Source organism: Erithacus rubecula (genome assembly GCF_903797595.1).
Source record: "Erithacus rubecula genome assembly, chromosome: 24".
NCBI classification, from domain to species: domain Eukaryota; kingdom Metazoa; phylum Chordata; class Aves; order Passeriformes; family Muscicapidae; genus Erithacus; species Erithacus rubecula.
In genome coordinates this window covers 610,503-630,248 of record NC_136676.1, presented here as the reverse complement: position 1 = coordinate 630,248, position 19,746 = coordinate 610,503, and the positions used below count along the sequence as shown (strand labels likewise).

General features: G+C 46.6%; 1 protein-coding gene across 5 annotated transcripts in view; it reads right to left on the bottom strand.

Annotated features, from left to right (window-relative positions):
* EIF4G3 (eukaryotic translation initiation factor 4 gamma 3) overlaps positions 1-19,746 on the bottom strand; it is a 144,481-nt gene that overhangs the window by 3,040 nt on the left and 121,695 nt on the right. For all 5 annotated transcript variants that reach the window (XM_079326426.1, XM_079326427.1, XM_079326429.1 and 2 more), the window contains 13 exons: positions 17,684-17,788; positions 16,246-16,378; positions 15,155-15,249; positions 13,500-13,593; positions 12,823-12,940; positions 11,289-11,512; positions 9,992-10,107; positions 8,098-8,270; positions 5,543-5,668; positions 4,505-4,586; positions 2,592-2,690; positions 1,624-1,770; positions 442-523 (listed from right to left, as the gene is read on the bottom strand). In XM_079326426.1, coding sequence (XP_079182552.1) covers positions 442-523; positions 1,624-1,770; positions 2,592-2,690; positions 4,505-4,586; positions 5,543-5,668; positions 8,098-8,270; positions 9,992-10,107; positions 11,289-11,512; positions 12,823-12,940; positions 13,500-13,593; positions 15,155-15,249; positions 16,246-16,378; positions 17,684-17,788 — 1,594 coding nt within the window. The remainder of the gene's footprint in view (positions 1-441; positions 524-1,623; positions 1,771-2,591; positions 2,691-4,504; positions 4,587-5,542; positions 5,669-8,097; positions 8,271-9,991; positions 10,108-11,288; positions 11,513-12,822; positions 12,941-13,499; positions 13,594-15,154; positions 15,250-16,245; positions 16,379-17,683; positions 17,789-19,746) is intronic.

Sequence of the window (19,746 nt, the reverse complement as noted above, 5' to 3'; positions counted from 1 at the left end):
GAACTGAAACTTTGGATATAAAACTCTACAAGCCTGAGCCCCAGACTGGCTCCTCCCTGCAGCCCACGCTGGGGTGCCCATGCATCTTTTCTGACACAGGAGTGGAAATGTTAGTTGCCTTAAGGATGATCTCTGTCATTTCCACCTTTGTTAAGAAAATCAATAAACAGCCTGGCATTACCCAGTGCTGTCTGAAACCCCTGCTCCCACAAGCTCACTGGGACACACCAGGGTCACCTCAGGAACACCACACCAGCAAAGAACTTGGCTGTCACATGGGGAAGGAACAGCCTGCTCTCAGGCACAATTCCAAATGATGGAAAAGCCTTAGTGTGTGATAAAAACCAACCTTGGGCAGGGAAATGTAATATAAACCTGAAAAATAACAAATAATTCTTTGCAGGTTTGATTTATGTGGTGTTTACACTGCAAGTTACTCACCTATAATAGCTGCTTTACAAACTGCTGTCATTAAAGCTCTAAGGAATGTAGGTGAACTCATCTGGCTTTCATCTAGATTAGCCTGGAATCAAGAGTAAATGGACCAGTTAAAAATTGCAAAATTCCAGCGCTGAATCTGGCAGCAAGTCCAGGTTCAGCTGCTGCTGCAGCACAAACTCATCTCACCCCTGTAACACTCAGCTTCCCCACTCACTCCTTGAAACTCCCTTAGGGATGTCAAGAGGCAGCACCAGTTCCCATGGGATCCACGTGCCACTGAACACCTCTGCTAAACATCTCCCGTTTGTCTTCAGAACCAAACCAGCCACACTGGGCTCCTGCAACGCCCTTACACAGTTTCAAAGAGTTTCAGGCTTTTCCAAAACTTTACAGCGTGCTCCTTGGGTGGAGATTGTTTGCCTTGTAAAAGAAATTCAGGGAATGGCTGTGGAACCTGTCCAAGGCTCCAGAGAGCCTGTGGGTGATCCCAGATTTTCAGTGCTGGTTTCATTCCGTTCTCAACTCCTCTTACCAGCAGTGGAAAAATAACATTTCTAACACAGAATGACATTGCTCTGCCACAGAAATAACAGAACTGAAGCTGACCAAGATTTAGTGTAAGCACAGATGTAAATGCATAGGTTGGGTATAATTTCAGACACTAAACATCTGAGTTAAGTAAGGCAGCCCAGACACTGGGCCAGTGGGTTGACAGGCTTTTTCCTCTTTTTTTCTTTATTTTTATTTTCTCCTCCAGTGCCTGTCCCAGTGCACTGGGAAAAGGTGCTCTCCATGACTGCCCAGGATATTTTTACAGGGGAAAATTTGGAGCAGTCATGTTGGAAAAAGTAGTGAGAAGCTTCTCTTCCCTATTTTCTGAAGAAACAATGTAGCAGCATACATGTAGCAGTGTACATCTAAAATGTACTAAGTGGCAGAAGCAGGATATTCAGTGTCAGAAAGTCTACAGTATTTAAAAGCTTACACAGTCAATACAGCTAAAAGTCTTCTTTCTTGAAGCTGACTCTTAAATACTGATTATATTTTTGATTTTAATTCATTGGAAGTGTTGATGGTGCAGACCAAATCCTTGCAGTGACCCATACCCAGAGATTTTCAGATCAGAACATATTTACACAAGCAGTTAAACAGTCTGCAGGGAGGGTGAAAATCTCTTTGTACCTCTACCCAATCAAAGATTTGTTCATCATTCGCCTTGTCCTCAACAATGAGTTTTTCCAGCTGCTTATTCAGCTCTTCTGCAGAGAGTTCTTTCTCTGAAAGTGCTTCTGAGGAACTGGAACAATCAGACTCCGTGAACTCCAACTTCTGCAATACCACATGTGATGATGAGAATTAGTTAAATGTACTTTCCTAGGCTGAATTACACCAGACTGAAGCAGGAAACTATATTTAATTCTGCTTCCTGGCATCTTTCTGCTGCTCAGTTATCGTTACAACAATATAAACTTTCCCTGTTCCAAAGGTTAGGAAGTGATTTACAGACACATGGGAACTCCATTATTAATGAGTAACCTCAGGTAGCTCCAGCCCTGCACAATAGAGCACAAAATCAAGTGTGTGTTGCCCAGCTGGAGCTACAGGGGCTGGAATGCAACAGCCAGAGCTGGCATTGGCTCAAAGGATTTGCAGCCAATGCCGCAATTCCTTGAAAACTGTGACAGAAGAGCTGCAGTCCCCTCAGCAAGGCCAGGCCACGGTAATCATTTAATTTCCTGCAGCACTTCCAAAGTGCCAGAACAGGGCAGGGGATCACTTGAAGCTCCAAAGGGAGACTGACTTTCTGTGGAGCAGCATCAGCAAGAGCTGAGGTGCCTCCATTAGTCCTGAGTCCCTCCAGGATCGTAATCCAAGGTGGGATGAGTGATTAACTGCTGCTGTTAATTGTGGCCCTTCTGCCGATTGTCTGTCCTTGCTCTAAAACTCATTATTGAATATTTTTGTCCCAGCTGGAGAAACTGGTCTCCTAGAGGAAGCCAAGTGACTTCAGATGCATGTCTGGGAGCAGTGGGGACAGGCTTGTCCTCTCTGTGCTTCAAAAGGTGCTGCTGAAATCATCTATCCCAACTTGGAGACACTTCACCCCATATTCCAACTGCACATAAGAACAGGAAATGATCTGAACTCACTTGTTCCATGAGAAAGGTATGTACATCCTCCCCTTCGGGCAAGTAGTCCTTCCAACTGAGGCCAGACTCCCTCCATAAGGCTCCCACTTTCTTATGGCTCTGAAACACAAAGAGTTTGTCCATTTAAAGAGCTGAGGGACACCCCGGGAGCTCACAGGGCCCGGAATGGTGCAGCTGTGTCAGGAGGAATAAAGGACAATTCAGCCACCCAACAAACACCCAGCAATGAGTGAGAACATCTGGAGACCCCGTGCAAGAGACACCACGTGTGCAATCCCCCCGGGTATGCACATCTGGTCAGGTGGGCAGCGCCTCGTGACAGGGAATGGGCAAGGCAGAAGTGACACGGGGGGCTTGCAGCGACCTCCGAGGTTCCCCAGGAGCAGTGACACGTGGAACAGGCACCTTCCCACAGCCTGACACAGAGCTGGGGCAGCTGAGCCAGGGTGACTCAGACCCTTCTCCTGACCTACGCCGTGACTCACACTCCCTCGCCTTGACAGTAAGACTCTGGCAAATTGCTCCTTTGAGAAAATTCCTCTTTACACGGCTGTTTCCTGCACAGAGACCAAGCCTCAAATTCAGGCACATAATCCCAATTCTCTCCTCAGTTCCTAGAGCTTATGCACACCTTGAGAGCAGTGCCTCTGAGCACAGACACTTCAGCCTTTTGCAGCCTCTAATGTCGCACTGACCTTTGAGCCTCCTGCCTCAGAGAGCACAGTTCTGACACACTCAGTTCTGGTAAGAATAAAAATGCTAAGCACAACCAGCTCTTTCCACCCAAATGCTTTGCCAAAGTTTCACCTTACAGCATCTGCTCACAGAAGATCACTGAGTAGGCTAAGCCAAGATGAGAAATGCAACCTGATTTTAAGTTCACAAAGCAGATTACAATTTTCAGTTTAAAATACAGGTTGTTAAGAGCCAACTGCATAGTTCCTGCTCTGATCCATCAAGATCTGGATTAGACGGCTGACATTACACTGAAATACCCAAGTCCAAGTTTTGGCCTGGACAAGATATAATCAGAAAGCTGTGGCAGAAACAGAGACCCAAGGCTATGCTTCCACACTCAGAGCACAGCAGCTTTTCTTTCACAGCATGGTTTAAAAAAAATGGAAGCTGACTGTCCAAACAAGCACAAGACTAAAATAAATAAATAAAAAGTCACTCTTTGCACTGTTGGACTGAAATGCTCCTAGAACATTCAACCTTACTTGAATGCATGCTTGAAAAAATAAAAAAAAAGGCAAGTGAGGGATTTTACAGGGTTGGAATTAAACACTATCCAAAGTGTGGGATTTAGCTGGATCAAAAAAAAGACAAAAAAAAAAAAAAAAAAAAAGACAAAAATGGAGACGAGTTATAGGGAAACCACAAAACTGGTTGGACACGCAGCTGTGACGTGTGAAAGAGAGCTCTCGGAGTCACGGGGTGAGGAGGTGTCACTACCCCAGTGCTGGGTGAACCTCCAGAGTCGGCAGGTTTAGTTTGGATAAGCACACAGCAGTCTGAGGCCATCGGAAGCTTATCCGAACCCTGAGAACCTCTCCGGTCTGCAAGAACAGTTCTCTCGCAAGATTCCCGGCACTTGCTGCTTCTGGTCAGCCCAGAAATCCCTTGAGTATGTCCCTCTTGCAGTATTTCAGCACTCTTAGCTTCTGGGAGAAGCCAGGTGCAAAGGTACCTGCAAAAGGGAAAAGTGATGAGAAAACAAAAAGTTAACTCAACTTTTTGGAACCTCGTAAGGCTTGGTTGGAAACTGGGGGTGCGAGGCAGGTTTCCTAAGTTATCTGGACTGGCTGGCCCATCCCTAAATGTCCTCACGTGGGAACTGTGTAGGTTTCATGCATGAACACGAGCGCTGCATCCACTCCTCCCTCCACAGGACAGGAGCACTGGGCACTCACCATTTGTTTGCATAGAAGGTGCAAGATTTCAGCAAGCAAGACACCGGCTCTTCCCACAGGAAGCAAGGGTTTGCTAAATTCTCTAGAATGAAAGAAGAACAGGTGTTTTTCCTTTGTAATTTGTATTTGGAATGCAAATTCAGGGGTAGTGATCATACTGAGGCAGGAAATCACCTTTAACTTCTGCCAGGGAGGAAGGATTTGATTAATCCAGCACTGCTAATAGAACATTTAGTGATGCAGTGACCTTGTCACAACAGGGCTAATTACAAAGACTTAAATTCTACATCCAAAAATATGCTATATTAATGTCAAATACACTCATTTTTGTGAGATGCTGTATTTGGGTAGAGGGAAAATACTGTTACCTTGTTAATATACTGGTAATAGAAATAGAAACCACTCACAGTTAATCCCCAAATATGTAAGGACATACAGAAAATACAGGAATTCTGGTCCAGGAAAGAGTTTCTGGTCTTGTGGACAAGGTTTTGTGCCCGTTTAAGGCAGTGCCAGGTGGTAGAGACACGGCATCCCATAGTTTGGCCAGGGACACCTTCCACAATCCCAGGTTGCTCCAAGACCCATCCAGCCTGGCCTTGGACACTTCCAGGGATGGGGCAGCCACAGCTGCTCTGGGCAAACTGTGCCAGGACCTCCCCACCCTCACAGGGGGGAATTTATTCCAAATATCCCATCTAACCCAGCACTCCTTCATTGCCCCTCTGAGATACCTCACTCTCTGCAAGTCTAATTAGTTCCCAGAGTCTCTGTGCTCCCAAATGACCCCAATTCTACAGCACTGATGGGTATTTTTAAGCTCAGCAGATTTATGGATAAAACCCTTCTCCAAGAGGGAAAGCATGAATCTCCCTTCTCAGCAGACCTCTCAGGCTGGTGTGGGCCCCCAGGGATGTGCAAGAAGCTTTCCATCAGCTCCTGTAGGGAGCTGAGCCTCCAGCACTGCTCATCCTTCGCCTCCTGATGGAAACCACGCTGAGCAGACACTACAGGCACAGCTGGGAAAGCATCACTTACTGTATAAGTTCTCTCATAGAGATTCCTCCTTCTTTTAACATGGGGGTCACCAACTCAGCCAGGTACAACCAGATATGGGGTATATCTATGGCCATGTCATCTGCCATCTCCAGGGTCTCGGAAAAACTTTGGAAGGAGGAAAAAACATCAAGTATTAAATAAAATTTATTTGGAGACATTTCCTTCAAAGCAATCTGCACTTTAAAAATGTTTTGCAACATAAAAGAGGAGTGAAGAGAGAGAGGAGTGAGGAGAATCACAAAGGTAACAAAAATCTACTGCCATTTTATGCTTTTGCTACTTCCAAACTGCCAAGACTGAATTTCTCCATGCATAACATGGAGAATATGTGGACAAGATGTGGTCACCTCTTGTACTTCAAACAGATACATCCACAAAACCTCCAGTCATAATAATTCTTATTTCCCAAAACCAAATAATTTGCTAAACAGTAACATCTATAAAACAAAAAAAAAAGCATTTTTGTCTGTACATATAAACCATGAAGTAAACGAAACTTTCTTAAAAATATCCAAACATTTAGAGAAGAAGGTTAATGCTAACAGAATTCCAAATGTAAGGTAAGCAGTGAAATATCTGTAAATAAGAGCTCAGAGTTCATCAGAGGAGAGTTTCTCTGCAGCAGGAATTACAACACTGCTCCCCAGTGATACACTTTCCAGAATGGCTCAAAACTCTTCCTTCCCATGAAACCCTTGCAGGTGACCTCACTTCCCATGCCTGGGAGATGTAATTTTTCTGCTCTCCTGCCTGTTTCACTCATGGTTTGTTTCTCCCCGAAAACCTTGAAAAGCCCAGTGTCCTGTTTAGTGACTATAAATCCACATTTTCTCTCATGTTTCAAACCAGAAATCACCTCCTTTGTTCCAGCCTTTCTGCCAGAAATTGTTTTCCTGTTGTGTATCTTCCCAGACGTGGGGTGGGACCATCCTGTGATCCCTCATTACACGGTCACTTCTCCTGTGTCAGTAAGAGAGGTGGTTTCTGGTGTTCTCAGCACCCACTGAACACCACTTGCCCTTTCCATCACCTTCAGGAGTTGTTTCACTTTGTTTATGTCACATTCAGAGCACAGATCTCAATATTTCATCAAGATTCACTTATCCAAACTCCAGGAAACTCAGTAACAGCTTTAATCACAATACATTTTGGATATGTAACACCTCAAACAAGTCCCTCTGACCATCAGTGCTGTGTGGACACAAGTGTATTCCCTGTGGATATAGATTTTTTCAGGTGCTCCATATGGTTTTGAGCTCAGGCTGTCTAAACCTTTCCTGTGAGCTGATGAAATTCAGGGACAGGCACGGGTGCAGGGAGTTCCCTGTGGGATTGGTTCGTGGTACCACAATGACAGGGATTCAAATTAAAGACAGACAGAGCCAACTTGTAGAAACTCAGTGCTGAAGAATTACTTCATCTGTTCCTTCCCTGATGCATTTGTGGCTATCCCTGTTTTATCCCTCCTGCTCTGCACTCCTGCAAGGACTGAGTGCCACCAGGGACTTCCATGGGAACAGGGATTCTTTTAGGACTGGACACCAGGCTGGGAACAAAACTCAGGGAGCTGAAATGAGCCAGAGCCAAAACTCAGGTCTCTCAAAGCAAGTCCAACCCATCTGCTGCATGTTCTCCTCCTCAACCCCTTGAGGATTTGGCTGCTCCAGCTGAGGTGTCCTGTGCAATGGCATCACCTGAGTAAAGCCTTTTTCCCCGTGGGAGAGTGGCTGAGGCTCTGTGGGTGCACGGGAGCTCAGGCTACAAAGCTCCCAGGTGCTGATGTTGTGTTTAGGATTCTGACTGCCTGCTGCTGACTGACTAGGAAGAGCAAATAATGTACCAACATATGCTACTTTTTCCAAGCAGCAAGAAGAGATGATTTATTGAAAAGCCATGGCAGATATATAGGATAGATTGCAAAAAATAAAGTAGAAAAGACTTATTGGTCAGAGAAGGCAAAACTTCTTTGAAAACACATTTTTTGCAAAATATCACAAGACACACAGCTTGGTGTTCAACACTAGGTGTTTATCTGTGTTGTTATTTTTCCTTTTTCTTGTTTTGTCTCTGAGAAAAATCCCCAGTCTGGGAAAGGTTTGGGCTGAAGCTGAGAAAGCCAACAGCCCGGGAAAAAACCAGACTGGATTTTTCCACGAGCCTTCAGCAGTGTCCACAACTGCCTCCTCTTCCAATTTCATTCAGGGATTTGCAAAAGGCAAACAGGGAGAAATACAGCACGGAACAGGGATCTGAACACACACATTTAAACAGACACCTACAGATCTGCTTCAAAATAAAAGCTGATATAAATATGAACATATTTATGTTCACTAAAGCATCTGAAACACTTTAGAATATATTACAATAATAATATTCCTTATAAATACATCCAGATGATACAGTCCTTCCAAAAGAAGGTGTGTAAAGGGCAGAATACCAAAACAAGGTGGGAGGGCATTTCTCTGCAGCACAGCAACCATTTGCAAGAAACACTGAGGAAAAGAATCTGTAGATTCCCTGTGCAGAATACCAACCCCTTGAAGAAATCCTGCTTGCTCAGCTTTCCCAACTGCACCAGCTGATGTAACAACTGGCCCATGTGATCCCTGGTGATCTGACTCCGCTCCAGCGTGGACTCCACGCCCACGCGCACGAACACGGGCAGCAGGTTCTGGGCACTCAGCTCCTCCACACACTGCATGGCCTCCTGTGGAACAGCACACATCAGTCAGCCCTCAGCTGAAAAGCAGCAAAAACATGGTACAGGAGTATTTCCTATTGTAACACTGAGGATTTTTGGTGAAATGGGTAATTAGTGAGGTTGCCAGGCAAAGTGCTGAATTAGGCTGTGGAACCTCATCACATAATAATAACAACAAAAAAAAAAAACACTAACAGCAAAAATGGAATTTATACCACTCAGGTAAGAATTTTTAAAATATCACATTCCAGGCCTGCTTGGTGAAATGGCAGGACTTGTCTTCTGAGAGCAGCTCTCAAAGTCCCACATCAAAAATCTTTATTGCCATCACAAGAACCATCCAGTGACCTTCTGGGTCCAGCCCACAGATCTGTGGCATTCCTTACAACAGGCATCTGCTCTGTGACTAGTTATGCCTTGAGCTACCAAGACCTGGCAGCCCTAGATGTGTTTCCTCAGGCCCTGTATGGATTTATGCTGCAGGTCAGGAGCCCAGTGGTCCTGGGACATCACCAGGGTCACTGCTCAGCAGGTTGGGCCCATGGTCAGGTCAGACTGGGGACCAAACACCTGGAAAGGGCTGTTCCTCTGCTCTACAGAGCAGGAACTCCCTCACAGGTGGCTGCAGGAACATCACCTGTTTGTCAGAGATTCGCTGCACCTGAAGAGCACCAAGAATCCCCCAGCACCAAATAATTCCTGATTCAAACAAGCTGCCTCGATTTCATAGACTTTTAACCAGCCCTGCCCTGTCTAAAGTAGCTCAGCTCAGTTTCCAGTCAGGCACAGAAATGCATTCCTATATTTGCAAACAGGGAACCAACGTGGCCCCTTCACCACAGGCATCCAGGAGGAGCCTTTGGAGTCCAACAAAAGCAGGAAAAAGAGTAGAGACTCCTTGGCTCACCAGCTCCTGGGTTTCAGGCCAGCTCACTGCCAATCAGAGCAAGGTTTTTCCTCTCCAAACCAAGTATTTAATAATTTATCCCAATAACTAGATGTGAACCCTAAACAATCCATCACAAGAATATTCCTCTTTCCAATTATTAACTGGAAGTCCAATGAAATGGAAGCAGCAACTGTGCTTTTAGGGTGCCAAACCAGCAACTCTCAAGTGCTGCCATTTCAAACTTGGCAGGTTTTAAAACTTATTTCAGTGAAAGATCAAATGAAGCAGCTTTGCAGCCAATGTAACACGTCTCACAAACTCCCTGGATGAGCTAAAAAAAACCCATTTACAAGGCAAACAAAATTTCAAACTTTTAACTAGGAAGTGATGATGGCTGCTCAGTAATTTCCAATGTTTATTAAATAACCTCTGGAGTGGTTTGTTCAATATTTAGTATTGCTTTATCTGCCTCCAGATCAGAACAGCACATGCTTTGATAACTAAATGAAAACCTCTGTTTATTTTCCCACTAGCTTTTCTGCTTCCAAAATTGCTGGTATTATGTCGCTGCTCAGTGATTCATGACAGATACACATCCATCTTGCTACTTAAAACACACTGGCTGGGCTATTTTTCCTATTACCAGCAGGGCAGAAAACAAACTTGGGAAACAACTGTCCTGGGAGTGCCCATGGAGCTGCTGCTGCTGCCTGGCCTCTGTCTGGCCCTGCTGCTTCCACTGCTTCTGTGTGGGCTGGGTGCTCACAGACACGCCCTGGAGAGAAATCACTGCAGACCCTCAGAGCTTTCTGTTGAGTGAGATTTTCATCTTGCTTACCTTAAAATCATTAATATGCAAGAACTCATCAATGATAGATTTGCATTTTCTCTCTATTTCCTCTTCTGATAGTGAAGGCTTTTCTTGCACAGGAGTTGGGGGAGCTTCTGGCTTGGCTGGTGGAAATAAAACAAAAAACGTTTGGAAAAGGAAAATCAGCATATTAAAGATGACATTCTGAGAACTGAAGTCACTCTAGGGCAGGTGTGTCCCCTGTCCCATCCTCAGGCACAGGGTAGTTCTTTGATGGGGCTTGAAGCAGCCTCAGAAAGGTGGAAGGTGTCCCTGCCCACAGCAGGGGGTTGGAACTGGATGAGCTTTAAGGTTCCTTCCAACTCAAACCATTCTGGGATTCTGTGATCCTTTCCTGGCTACTTTTCCCCCATATGAACTCCCTTGCAGGATCACAGCTGGCAGTGGCACAAGTCGAACACCTTCAAAGCTCTGCACCAACATTAAATAATTAAATGGGAGCTGTTGCAGCAAAGTTAAAATAATGCTGACTGTGATGGGCAGCAGTCCAAGGCAATCTCCCATTCACAACCCAAAACTCTGGTCCCCATGGATTGTCTACAATATCCTGAAGCATCAGGATAAGTCTGTGCTGTGCTGTGGCAGTTGGGGTGTTTCCCTCACTGCAGCAGTTTCTGATGTTTCCCAGGGAAGGAGCTGAACGCTGTACTTGCTATAAAGGTTCTGTCCAATGGGAACATCACCCTGTGTCCCTATTTTCCCACTAACAGATCAGCCCAGGGTGGCAGGAGGGAAAAGCAGGAGCTGCAGGACTGACAAGCTGACAGACGAGTCACTCTGGTGGGTGCAACCATCCTTTGCACCAGGGCTGGCTCAAAAGGAGGGCTGGCAACAACACAGTGCTAAAAAGCTGCTCTGCACCATCTGCAAATCCCTGCCCTGGCCTTGGGGAATGCTTGAAAAAGGTAGATATGGCTTTACTGGGCACTGGAAAAGCATTCCTGAAGAGCTGACACTGATCTGGGGGACTTTATGCCCAGAAGCCAGTGAGACAGTGACAGGATAAGACAGGCAAGACAATGCCATGGGGTGCTGTGCTGGCACCTGCAGCCTTTCAACGCCACTGGATCCTACACAGGAGCTGGTGAGAGGGATAAGCCCAGGCCTGCCTGACCCAGCTGTGTCACCCAGCTCTGGGAGCTGCATCCCAGCTGCAGCAGCCTCACAGTGCCCTGCACAGACACCTGTCACTGCTCCTGACAGATTCTCCCTTGTGCCTTTCCACGCATTCAGCAAGACTCCCCGGGCACAGAGGAGCCATTACCAGATTCCTTGGCTTTGTTCCTGTCGGCCTCAGTGCTGTTCCTGTCCATCTCCATGCCTCCTGTCAGCTGCTTCACCGTCTCCAGCATCTCCCTGCGCTGCTCCTCCTGGGCCTGGTTGTCCAGCAGCAGCTCCTTGCTGCTGCTGCCCCGGAGGAAGGTGTTGGGCCGGGACAGGGAAGGTGGCAGAGCTTTGTCGTTCTTCTCCCTGCCCGTGCTGCCGCGACTGCCCAACAAGAACATGCCCAGAGGTTAGAAAAGGTACAGGAGGGACTCACTGCAGGAAAAAATCACCCCTCGAGCCCCACAGGACTGTGGACTCCATTTCTTACAGCTGTACCTACAACCAAAATTAACTCCATTTCAGGGATGCACAAACAGAAATACCCAGAGAGGACAGGCACAGCTAATGCCTCCTAGAGAGCATATGTCAAAGCAATGCTCTACAGCACCCATTTTATACACAAAATAGTGAATTTTATAACACAAGGACTCTGCTCCATTTTGAAATGGTGTGAGAGCTTTAGATTAGATGCAACAAAGAAATTCTTCCCTGTGAGGGTGGGCAGGCCCTGGCACAGGGTGCCCAGAGCAGCTGTGGCTGCCCCTGGATCCCTGGCAGTGTGCAAGGCCAGAATGCATGGGGCTTGGAGCAGCCTGGGACAAAAGGTGTCCCTGCCCATGGCAGGAGGTGGGAATGGGTGATCTTTCAACTCTCTCCAACCCAAAACATTCTGTGATTCTGTAAGAGTTGTATTTTTCACCCATTCATTGAAAAATACTTCCCAAAAAGTGAAGGCTCTTAACAACAGGTCACAACGATCTGTCCTATTATTGTGTTAATGAGTAAGATGGGCAAAATTATGCCAAAATTGAATAATTTCCAGGTAAGTCCAAGTTTTACATGAAATTGGAAGGAAAACATTAGAGACACAACCCAGGAAAACCCTTCAGCAGCTTGTGTGCACTGGAAGGAAGATCCAGTGACATTTTAAATGAACTGCACATTTATAAACCGTGTCTAGAGTTAATAAATTATTGAGGGTTAATACATGTTTCATGCTCCAATCTGGAGTGGTTGCAGCCTCGAAGGAATTGCAGTGAGAGAGGCTCTGCAGTTTCTTGTTGGATGCAGGAGCACAGGCAGGTCACACCTGCTGGGAAGGGTCAGACACAGTTTTATGCTGCATTTCTGCCAGGTTTTAGGTGTGCTCTCCTGGATAAATAAACCTACTGACCTGGCTGAATTCACAGCCATTAAGTCCAACCTATTTATTACCACATTTTATCTGAAGAGTTTTTATCTGTTAAACACAACTACCCTTAGCTGAAGGATGAAGTGGAAATGAAAACATTCATCAAAATGTTTTTAGAAGTAATTCCACCTCTCTCCTATGATATTATAATATACAGGCATGTCTGAAGCTAACTCGGAGGGGGAGAAGGAGCCAGGCATTCCTGGGAAGGGAAGGAATTCTCTTTTTTCTGAGTGCTGCTGCCCAGAGCAGGGGTGCAGCAGTGAGGAGTGACACGCACCTCGTTAAGGCCCTGCGCGATTCTAGGTCTGAAGACGCAGATGAGGCAGATACTGGGGACACTGGAGGCTGCAGGGCAGAAAATCTGTTCAGACTTGTGGCACTTGGTCGCAAGGAGTCTGGAGATCGTGGAGACAAAACAGAGCAGAGCAGCAAGGTCAGGACTGCTGATACCTCAGCATCACTGAGCAGCTCAGCCAGAGCTGTTTCAGAGCCATGGGGACAGAACTGCAAGGAAAGGCTGTGCCTGCCTCACTTCAATCCTTCCTGTCAGGAGATCACACACAGGGGGAGGGACAGGAGACTGAGCAGAGCCCTCATTGGGGGCTGCAGTTCCTCCAAGGGGAGAGACAGCTCTGATCTCTGCTCTGTGTGCAGGGACAGGACTGAGGGAAGGCTGGAGCTGTGCCAGGTTTAGGTTGGATATCAGGAAAGGCTCTTCCCCAGAGGGGGCTGGCACTGCCCAGGCTCCCCAGGGAATGGGCACAGCCCTGAGGCTGCCAGAGCTCCAGGAGCCTCTGGACAGGGTGGGATTGTTGGGGTGTCTGTGCATGGCCAGGGGAAGGACTCTGATCCCTGTGGGTCCCTTCTAGCTGAGGACATTCCATGATCCAATGAACCCCACCCCAACCTGCTCTATGGCAGCAAAGCTGAGGGTGAGGGCCCATCCTGACTTACCCATCTCGCTTGCCTTGGCTCCACCACTGCTGCCCTTCCCCCAGCTGCCCAACTGGGCTTTAGGCACGAGCTGAATCTTCTCATCTATTGTGGGCTGTAAAACATGCCAGGATGTACAATTACAAGGGCAAATAGTACAGTTTAATAATAAATGGGAGTTTTTTGGCAATAATCCCAGTCTTGTGAACACCAAAATATACTTTACATATTTTTGGAAGACCAAACTGTGGCCCAAGACAGAAAAGACAAAAAACAAAGGGCATCACAAAGAGCCTCTTCCAAATGTCAGTGAGAGACATTCACAGTGAGCAGGAGCTTCTTTTTCTTGGGAATTCTGAAGCTCAGGAAGGTGGAAAAACTCAGTATATCCATATTTGAAAGGTGTTCAGTTTGTTTGTGATGTGTAAACCAGCTTCACAGTCCATCAGCTCTCCAGTCATGGCTTTGGAGGGACCTGCAGGGCACCAAACAATCCAGAGGGCAAAGGATGACAACAGGTTGCAGAACTTGGAGGAAAGAAGTTGTGTCTGGCAATAAGAGAACATTGATTTTACAATGTTCAGTGGAGAATTTATTGACAAAAAGGTTGTGACCTCGCAGATCTCAGGGGAGCTCCTCTTTCCTTCCAAAGCATCTGCTGTGGAACCAGCTCCATTTGTATGGAACAAAGGAGAAGGGCTTTTCCCAGATGAGCCATAAGTCCAGGCAGGAGGAGGCTGAACCTCTCCTGCTAATGAAGTTTTGGAGACTGCTTTATGACATTCAGAAGGAACAAACTGATTGCATCTGCAGAAGGGCTGCAGTCTGTCCAGGTCCTGCTTTACAGGTCTCCAAGAATCCAGGCACTGAGTGTAAAAATTCAGGGTGAGTGACATTAAGTGGAACAAGGGGATATTCAGAAGTCAATGATTTATGCAAAAGGCCAGACTTTTCCTTGGCAAGAAAACCCAGAGCTGTTCTGATACAAAGGAGAAATCTCCAACTTGCCCAACCTGAAGCCTGGAAATCCAAAATCCAACCAGCCCCAAATCCACCAGTCCAATCGTGAAATAACAGGTAGATGCTCATCTGAAGGATGAACATGAGAATTTATCACACACTGGGAGATGCAACCATGCCACAAAGTCAAGAAACCTCTAAAAGCAGACACAGCTCTTCCCATTCTACTGGAGCCTCCTAAGTCTGGAGTGCTGCTGTTTGTGACATTAAGTGGATGTGGCCTCCCTGTTTTATGGAAGAGCTGCATTAGAAGAGGGTCTCAAAAACTTGATGCAGCCAAAGATTTCCAGCAGGTGTTTCAGACCCCCAGGTGATGTGTTTGAGACCTATGAACATGGGTGCTGTGCTGCATGTCCATGTCACACAATACCCTGGCCCACATTTTCATCACTGAATGAAATGCAGATTTTCTGACTGTGAGAGCTTCTGGATTACTAAAAGGACACCAAGAACCTGAGAAAGAAAGTCTGCACATTCCTTTCCCTCAGGACAAAACAGCAACATCCAGAAGATAATGAAGCTTGATTTACACACAATATTAACTCTGAGGATTTAAAATGTCTCAACCCCAAGTTTTGACTTGTACACGCTGTCCCAGTCCTTCCTAGACTAACAGATGTTTTACAGTACTGAGGGAGGCTTGTGCTGGCACCTACCTTGGTGATTTTAAGGAACTTGGTGGGGTCCAGCACTCTGCTGTTCTTTGCCCCCTGCACAGTGTTCCAGCCGCCTTCATCGACCCGTGGGACACCTGAGGATGGAAAAGAGAGCCACCCTCAGCTGATCCTGCTGCTCTGATGGCATGGTCCTGCTCAGGAACATCCTTCACACTGACAAGACATAACCCTGCTGCTGTGCTCTCACAGAACAGCCTGGACATAGCAGCTCTCACTCCTTTCAAGGGCTGCTTTTGGAAGGGATGGTTTCTGGCTGGATTTCTCTGCATTCTTGTGGGTGCACGTTCATGAGCTCAGGGAAGGAGCAGGTGAGATGCCTTCCCTGACCAGAGCCTCACTCACCCCACAATTCCTGCAGCACTTGGCTGGTCTGAATGGAGCCCCTCAGGCACTCCCAGGTTCCTCACCTTCTCCTGCTGTCACTTTTAGGATAATTAAAGTCTACATGTGTTTTCTTTACAACCTGTTTTCAAATCACTTTCATTTGATAATCCTTATATTGAAGAATCCCCAAAATCAGTTTGTCCTTGCCCTGCTCTGTCCCAGTCTTCACTTTCCCAGTCACTCCAAATTTGTCTTCAGGTCCTGAGGGCCAGGAGCAGTTTAAGGTGATGCCAAGACACTCCCTCACACACAGTCAGCACCTCATGACTTTAACAATTAAAGACAACACAGTTATTCCTGAAATGAGATGTTTTTTCTCTTGAAATGAGACTCTGCAGTGCATGAGAATGGATGGCAAACCTGACTTCTAAGTAATAACTTGTTAGAACAGATTTCTGGCAGCCTGTCACAAAATCAAGCATGGTTTGCATGAATGGAAAGCTTAAGCACTGCTGACCTGTGGTTGGTTATATTCATCAGTGAGACTTGCCCCTGACAATCCCCACAGCCAATCCATGGCAGATCTGTCCCTTTTCCAGCATCTGCCATATCAGGCCCCAATGCCCTGTGCTCATTACACTTAGCAAAAAAAACCCACAGATTTTTTTCCTTTTATGTGGGATTCCCTCTAAGGCCACTGGATGTGTAACTAGTGACAGGAGCAGCCAACTTGGCTTTTACTTTACCTGGTCTCCTCTTGTCTTTGGTCATGAGTTGTTGCACCTTCCTCTGTTCCTCCTGCTCTTCAATCTTGGCTTCTTTATGGATCTGCTCAATTGTCTTGGGGCCCTGGTCTGCTCTCCGTGACACCCAGTTGCACTGGAGAAGAAGCAAAAAAATCAAACACGTGCTCAGGGAAACTTCCAGGGGAGCATCAAACAAGAATGTGAACACTGGGAATAAGGCCTCATCCTCCCACCCTTGTCATGCCTTAGAGGGGCTGGAAAAAGTCCTGTGAAGCTGGGACACATTATGGACATGGTTACCCCAGCACCAGAGAGCAGAGCCTTATACTCAAGTACAGAGACTGCAGCAAAGACCTGACTGAATTTAGAACATGTCAACCCCCAGCCTGACATTCTCAGCTTCCCTTTCAAGGTTCAGAGGAAAGGAAAAAAGCTGCTGTCACTCTCTGTTTATGACTGATACCCTTGGTGAGAGCCTTTCCTCCAAGCTTGAGGGAAAAAATGAAACCTTGAAAATAAAAAAAAGCCAAGAAGTGACTGATTTTATACTGGAGACAGTACTTTGCACTCCAGGAATGGTGATGGCTGACACAGGAGTCCTGCAGAGTGGAGCTGTCACTCCAAAAACCACTTTCCTCACTTGATGTGTCTTTTCAGCTGTGCAATGCCCAGACCCTTCCAGCCCTGGAATGACCACACTGTCCCTTATCTTGCTGCAGCTTCATTACAGCTCTCAGGGTAATTATCTACCTGCAGCCAAAATGGTGACTTCAGCCTCCACACAACCCAAACCAGCTCCCCTGGGGGGAGAATTACATTTGCTGGGAAGGTTTGTTCCACCCATGGTCACGTCTTCACCTGCACAGTGATGAACCCCCTGCAGCACACGTGTACTGACCACAGCACCAGGACAACAAGGAGACATTTCCTGGCTTTGAACAGCCAGACTCTGGGGAGAAAGGGAACAGATCTGCCCCTAACAACACTTGAGCCGTGAATCCCTGCTCAGCATGAGAACTTATCCAGCCTGGATATGGAAAGGAACATGACAGACTGGCATGACAGAGGGTGTCTTCACCTTGAGAAGGCCCCAGGGAGAGCTCAGAGCCCCTTCCAGGGCCTAAAGGGGCTCCAGGAGAGCAGGAGAGGGACCTGGGACAAAGGGGAATGGCTTCCCACCGCCAGAGGGCAGGGTCAGATGGAATATTGGAAGAAATTCTTTACTGTGAGGATGAGCAGGCCCTGGCACAGGGTGCCCAGAGAAGCTGTGGCTGCCCCTGGATCCCTGGCAGTGTGCAAGGCCAAGCTGGATGGGGCTTGGAGCACCCTGGGACATGTCCAGGGCCATGGAACGAGATGATCCTTAAGGTTCCTTCCAACCCAGATCAGTCTAGCTTTCCATGATTTCATGCTTTAACTCACTGGAGTTAGGACCTACCAGCCTTAGGTCTATTACATCCTGAAGCATGAACCGAATCCTTGAGGAGGTTTTCCTTTCTTTCACAATCTTCTCCATCTGATTAAAATACTGGTCCATGCGGGGCTAGACAAGGAAAACATCATCAGCACGTTGTGGAGAAAAATGAAAACACTTCCTCAAGGGACACCCAGTGAGTCCTGCATTCCAGGATTTCTGTGCCAGAAACATCAGGGACACAGGGCTGCTCCCCAGAGAGGTGAGTGCTGGGTCCTGTACACTCCTCCAGGATGGATTTGAGGGTGCACAGGGCAGCATGTGCAGGATATGAGGCACAACTATACAGGCACACACTTTCTCTGTGTTTTTAATTACACAAACCATCTACATCCTCTGCACATACATGATAATAAATATTACCTCCATCAAAAATATGTCTCAATATGAGCTTCACCTCCTCAAATCAGCTGTGTGCTCACCTCAGCCCAAGAAAAACTGTCTCAGGAAACAAAATGGGTACAAAACCAGCCTAAGACATATCATTCCATGGTTTATTCCCTGAGCTCAGCCAAGCCAGACTGAGCAGCAGCTCTGGGTCTCTCTGCAAGAACAGTTTGATGAGCTCAGCTGTGGGAAAAAGTCCCACAAACTTCTTCTCATCCAGAAAATTGGGATGTGGTGCAATCAGAGATCAGCAGAGAAGCTCTTGTTAGGTCTAAATTTGGCTCACCAAGCTCTAAAAAGCCTTTTTTTCTCAAAATAGAGTCTCTAGTTGTTTCAAACAAGAGTTTCAGAGCAGTTTCCTACTGTGTTTCCCACTCTCTTCACTAAAAACCAGCTAAACCCCTGTAGTTAAATAAACAAGAAAGAAGTCCATTCAAATTTGTGTCTGGCCTTGCCTTGGAAAGTTCCAGCTCTGGGAGCAAATGTTTCCAAAGTTAGGGATGATGGGGAAACACTTCCAATGGACTTTGTTTGGAAGTTTTAATTGAACTATGACTAACAGTTCAGTTTCAATAAAAACACATTATAAAATGTCTATCCCATTAAGATTCTCTCAGTCTTGACAGAAATAACCAACCCCAAAGACAGGACAGAGGCATCTGGAATTGCTCCCTCACTCTGTGTCCTGCCATGCCCCAGCTTGAGGGTACAGAACCAGCAAAATGTTGGCTTTTACAGTGCTCAAAAAGCCCAAAACAGCATCCAGGCCTTATCCAGCCTAACCTCAGCTTGGAAGTCAGACCTGGTTTTCTTCCAAAAACACATGGAGAAACTGAATCCCACACTAGTGCTGTGCTCACAGCACGGGGCATTTAGCCTGGAACTGCTGATAAATCTCATTGTTTCAATCAGTGCTCGCAAAACAGGCTGGGAAATTCTTTCCCCTTAAGGCTCAGGATTGATCCACTGTGATTCCTGAGACCCAGGGAGTGCAGAGGGAACTCCCTGCCCGGGGCAGCTGAACACAATTAGCTCCGTTTGCTTCCAGAGCTGAGTCCCACTGATTCCTGGCAGAGCCCTCGAGTTTTGCATCCCAAGCCTGGCGTTTGTGAAAGAGCAGCAGACTGTCTGTCAGAGTGTGCCAAGAGAAGCTCTTGGAGTGTGCAATGCTCCATGCTACAGATACAGCTGCTGGAAAATGGGGAGGAGGATGCAGGAGCGCTGCAGAACAGTTACCACATCCCAGCACAACTGGAGACAAGGAGGACACAAAACACAGGCACCCCTGAGGCTCAGGTGTGGGTTTGAACAGGTTAATGAGCGTGTTTTAGATTTAACCTGAACAACACATTTTATGGTGGCTTCTGTAGGAAACATAAACCTTCAGCTGGAAATATGTTTTGGGAACTACAAAGAAAGAGGGACATTCAACTTGGAAAAAGTAAATGCTGAGCATTTCTGGACTGCGTGTTTGAACAAAATCTTTGGAAATAACAACTAGAGAACACTGCTATGAAAATGATACAGAGTCTATTACAGAGCAGGGAGCAAGGCCAGGTCATGACAAAACATGCACAGAGTGGATGATTTCCTCATGCCATATGGAAATTCCTGAAGAAAAACAAATCTTCAAATAAAAA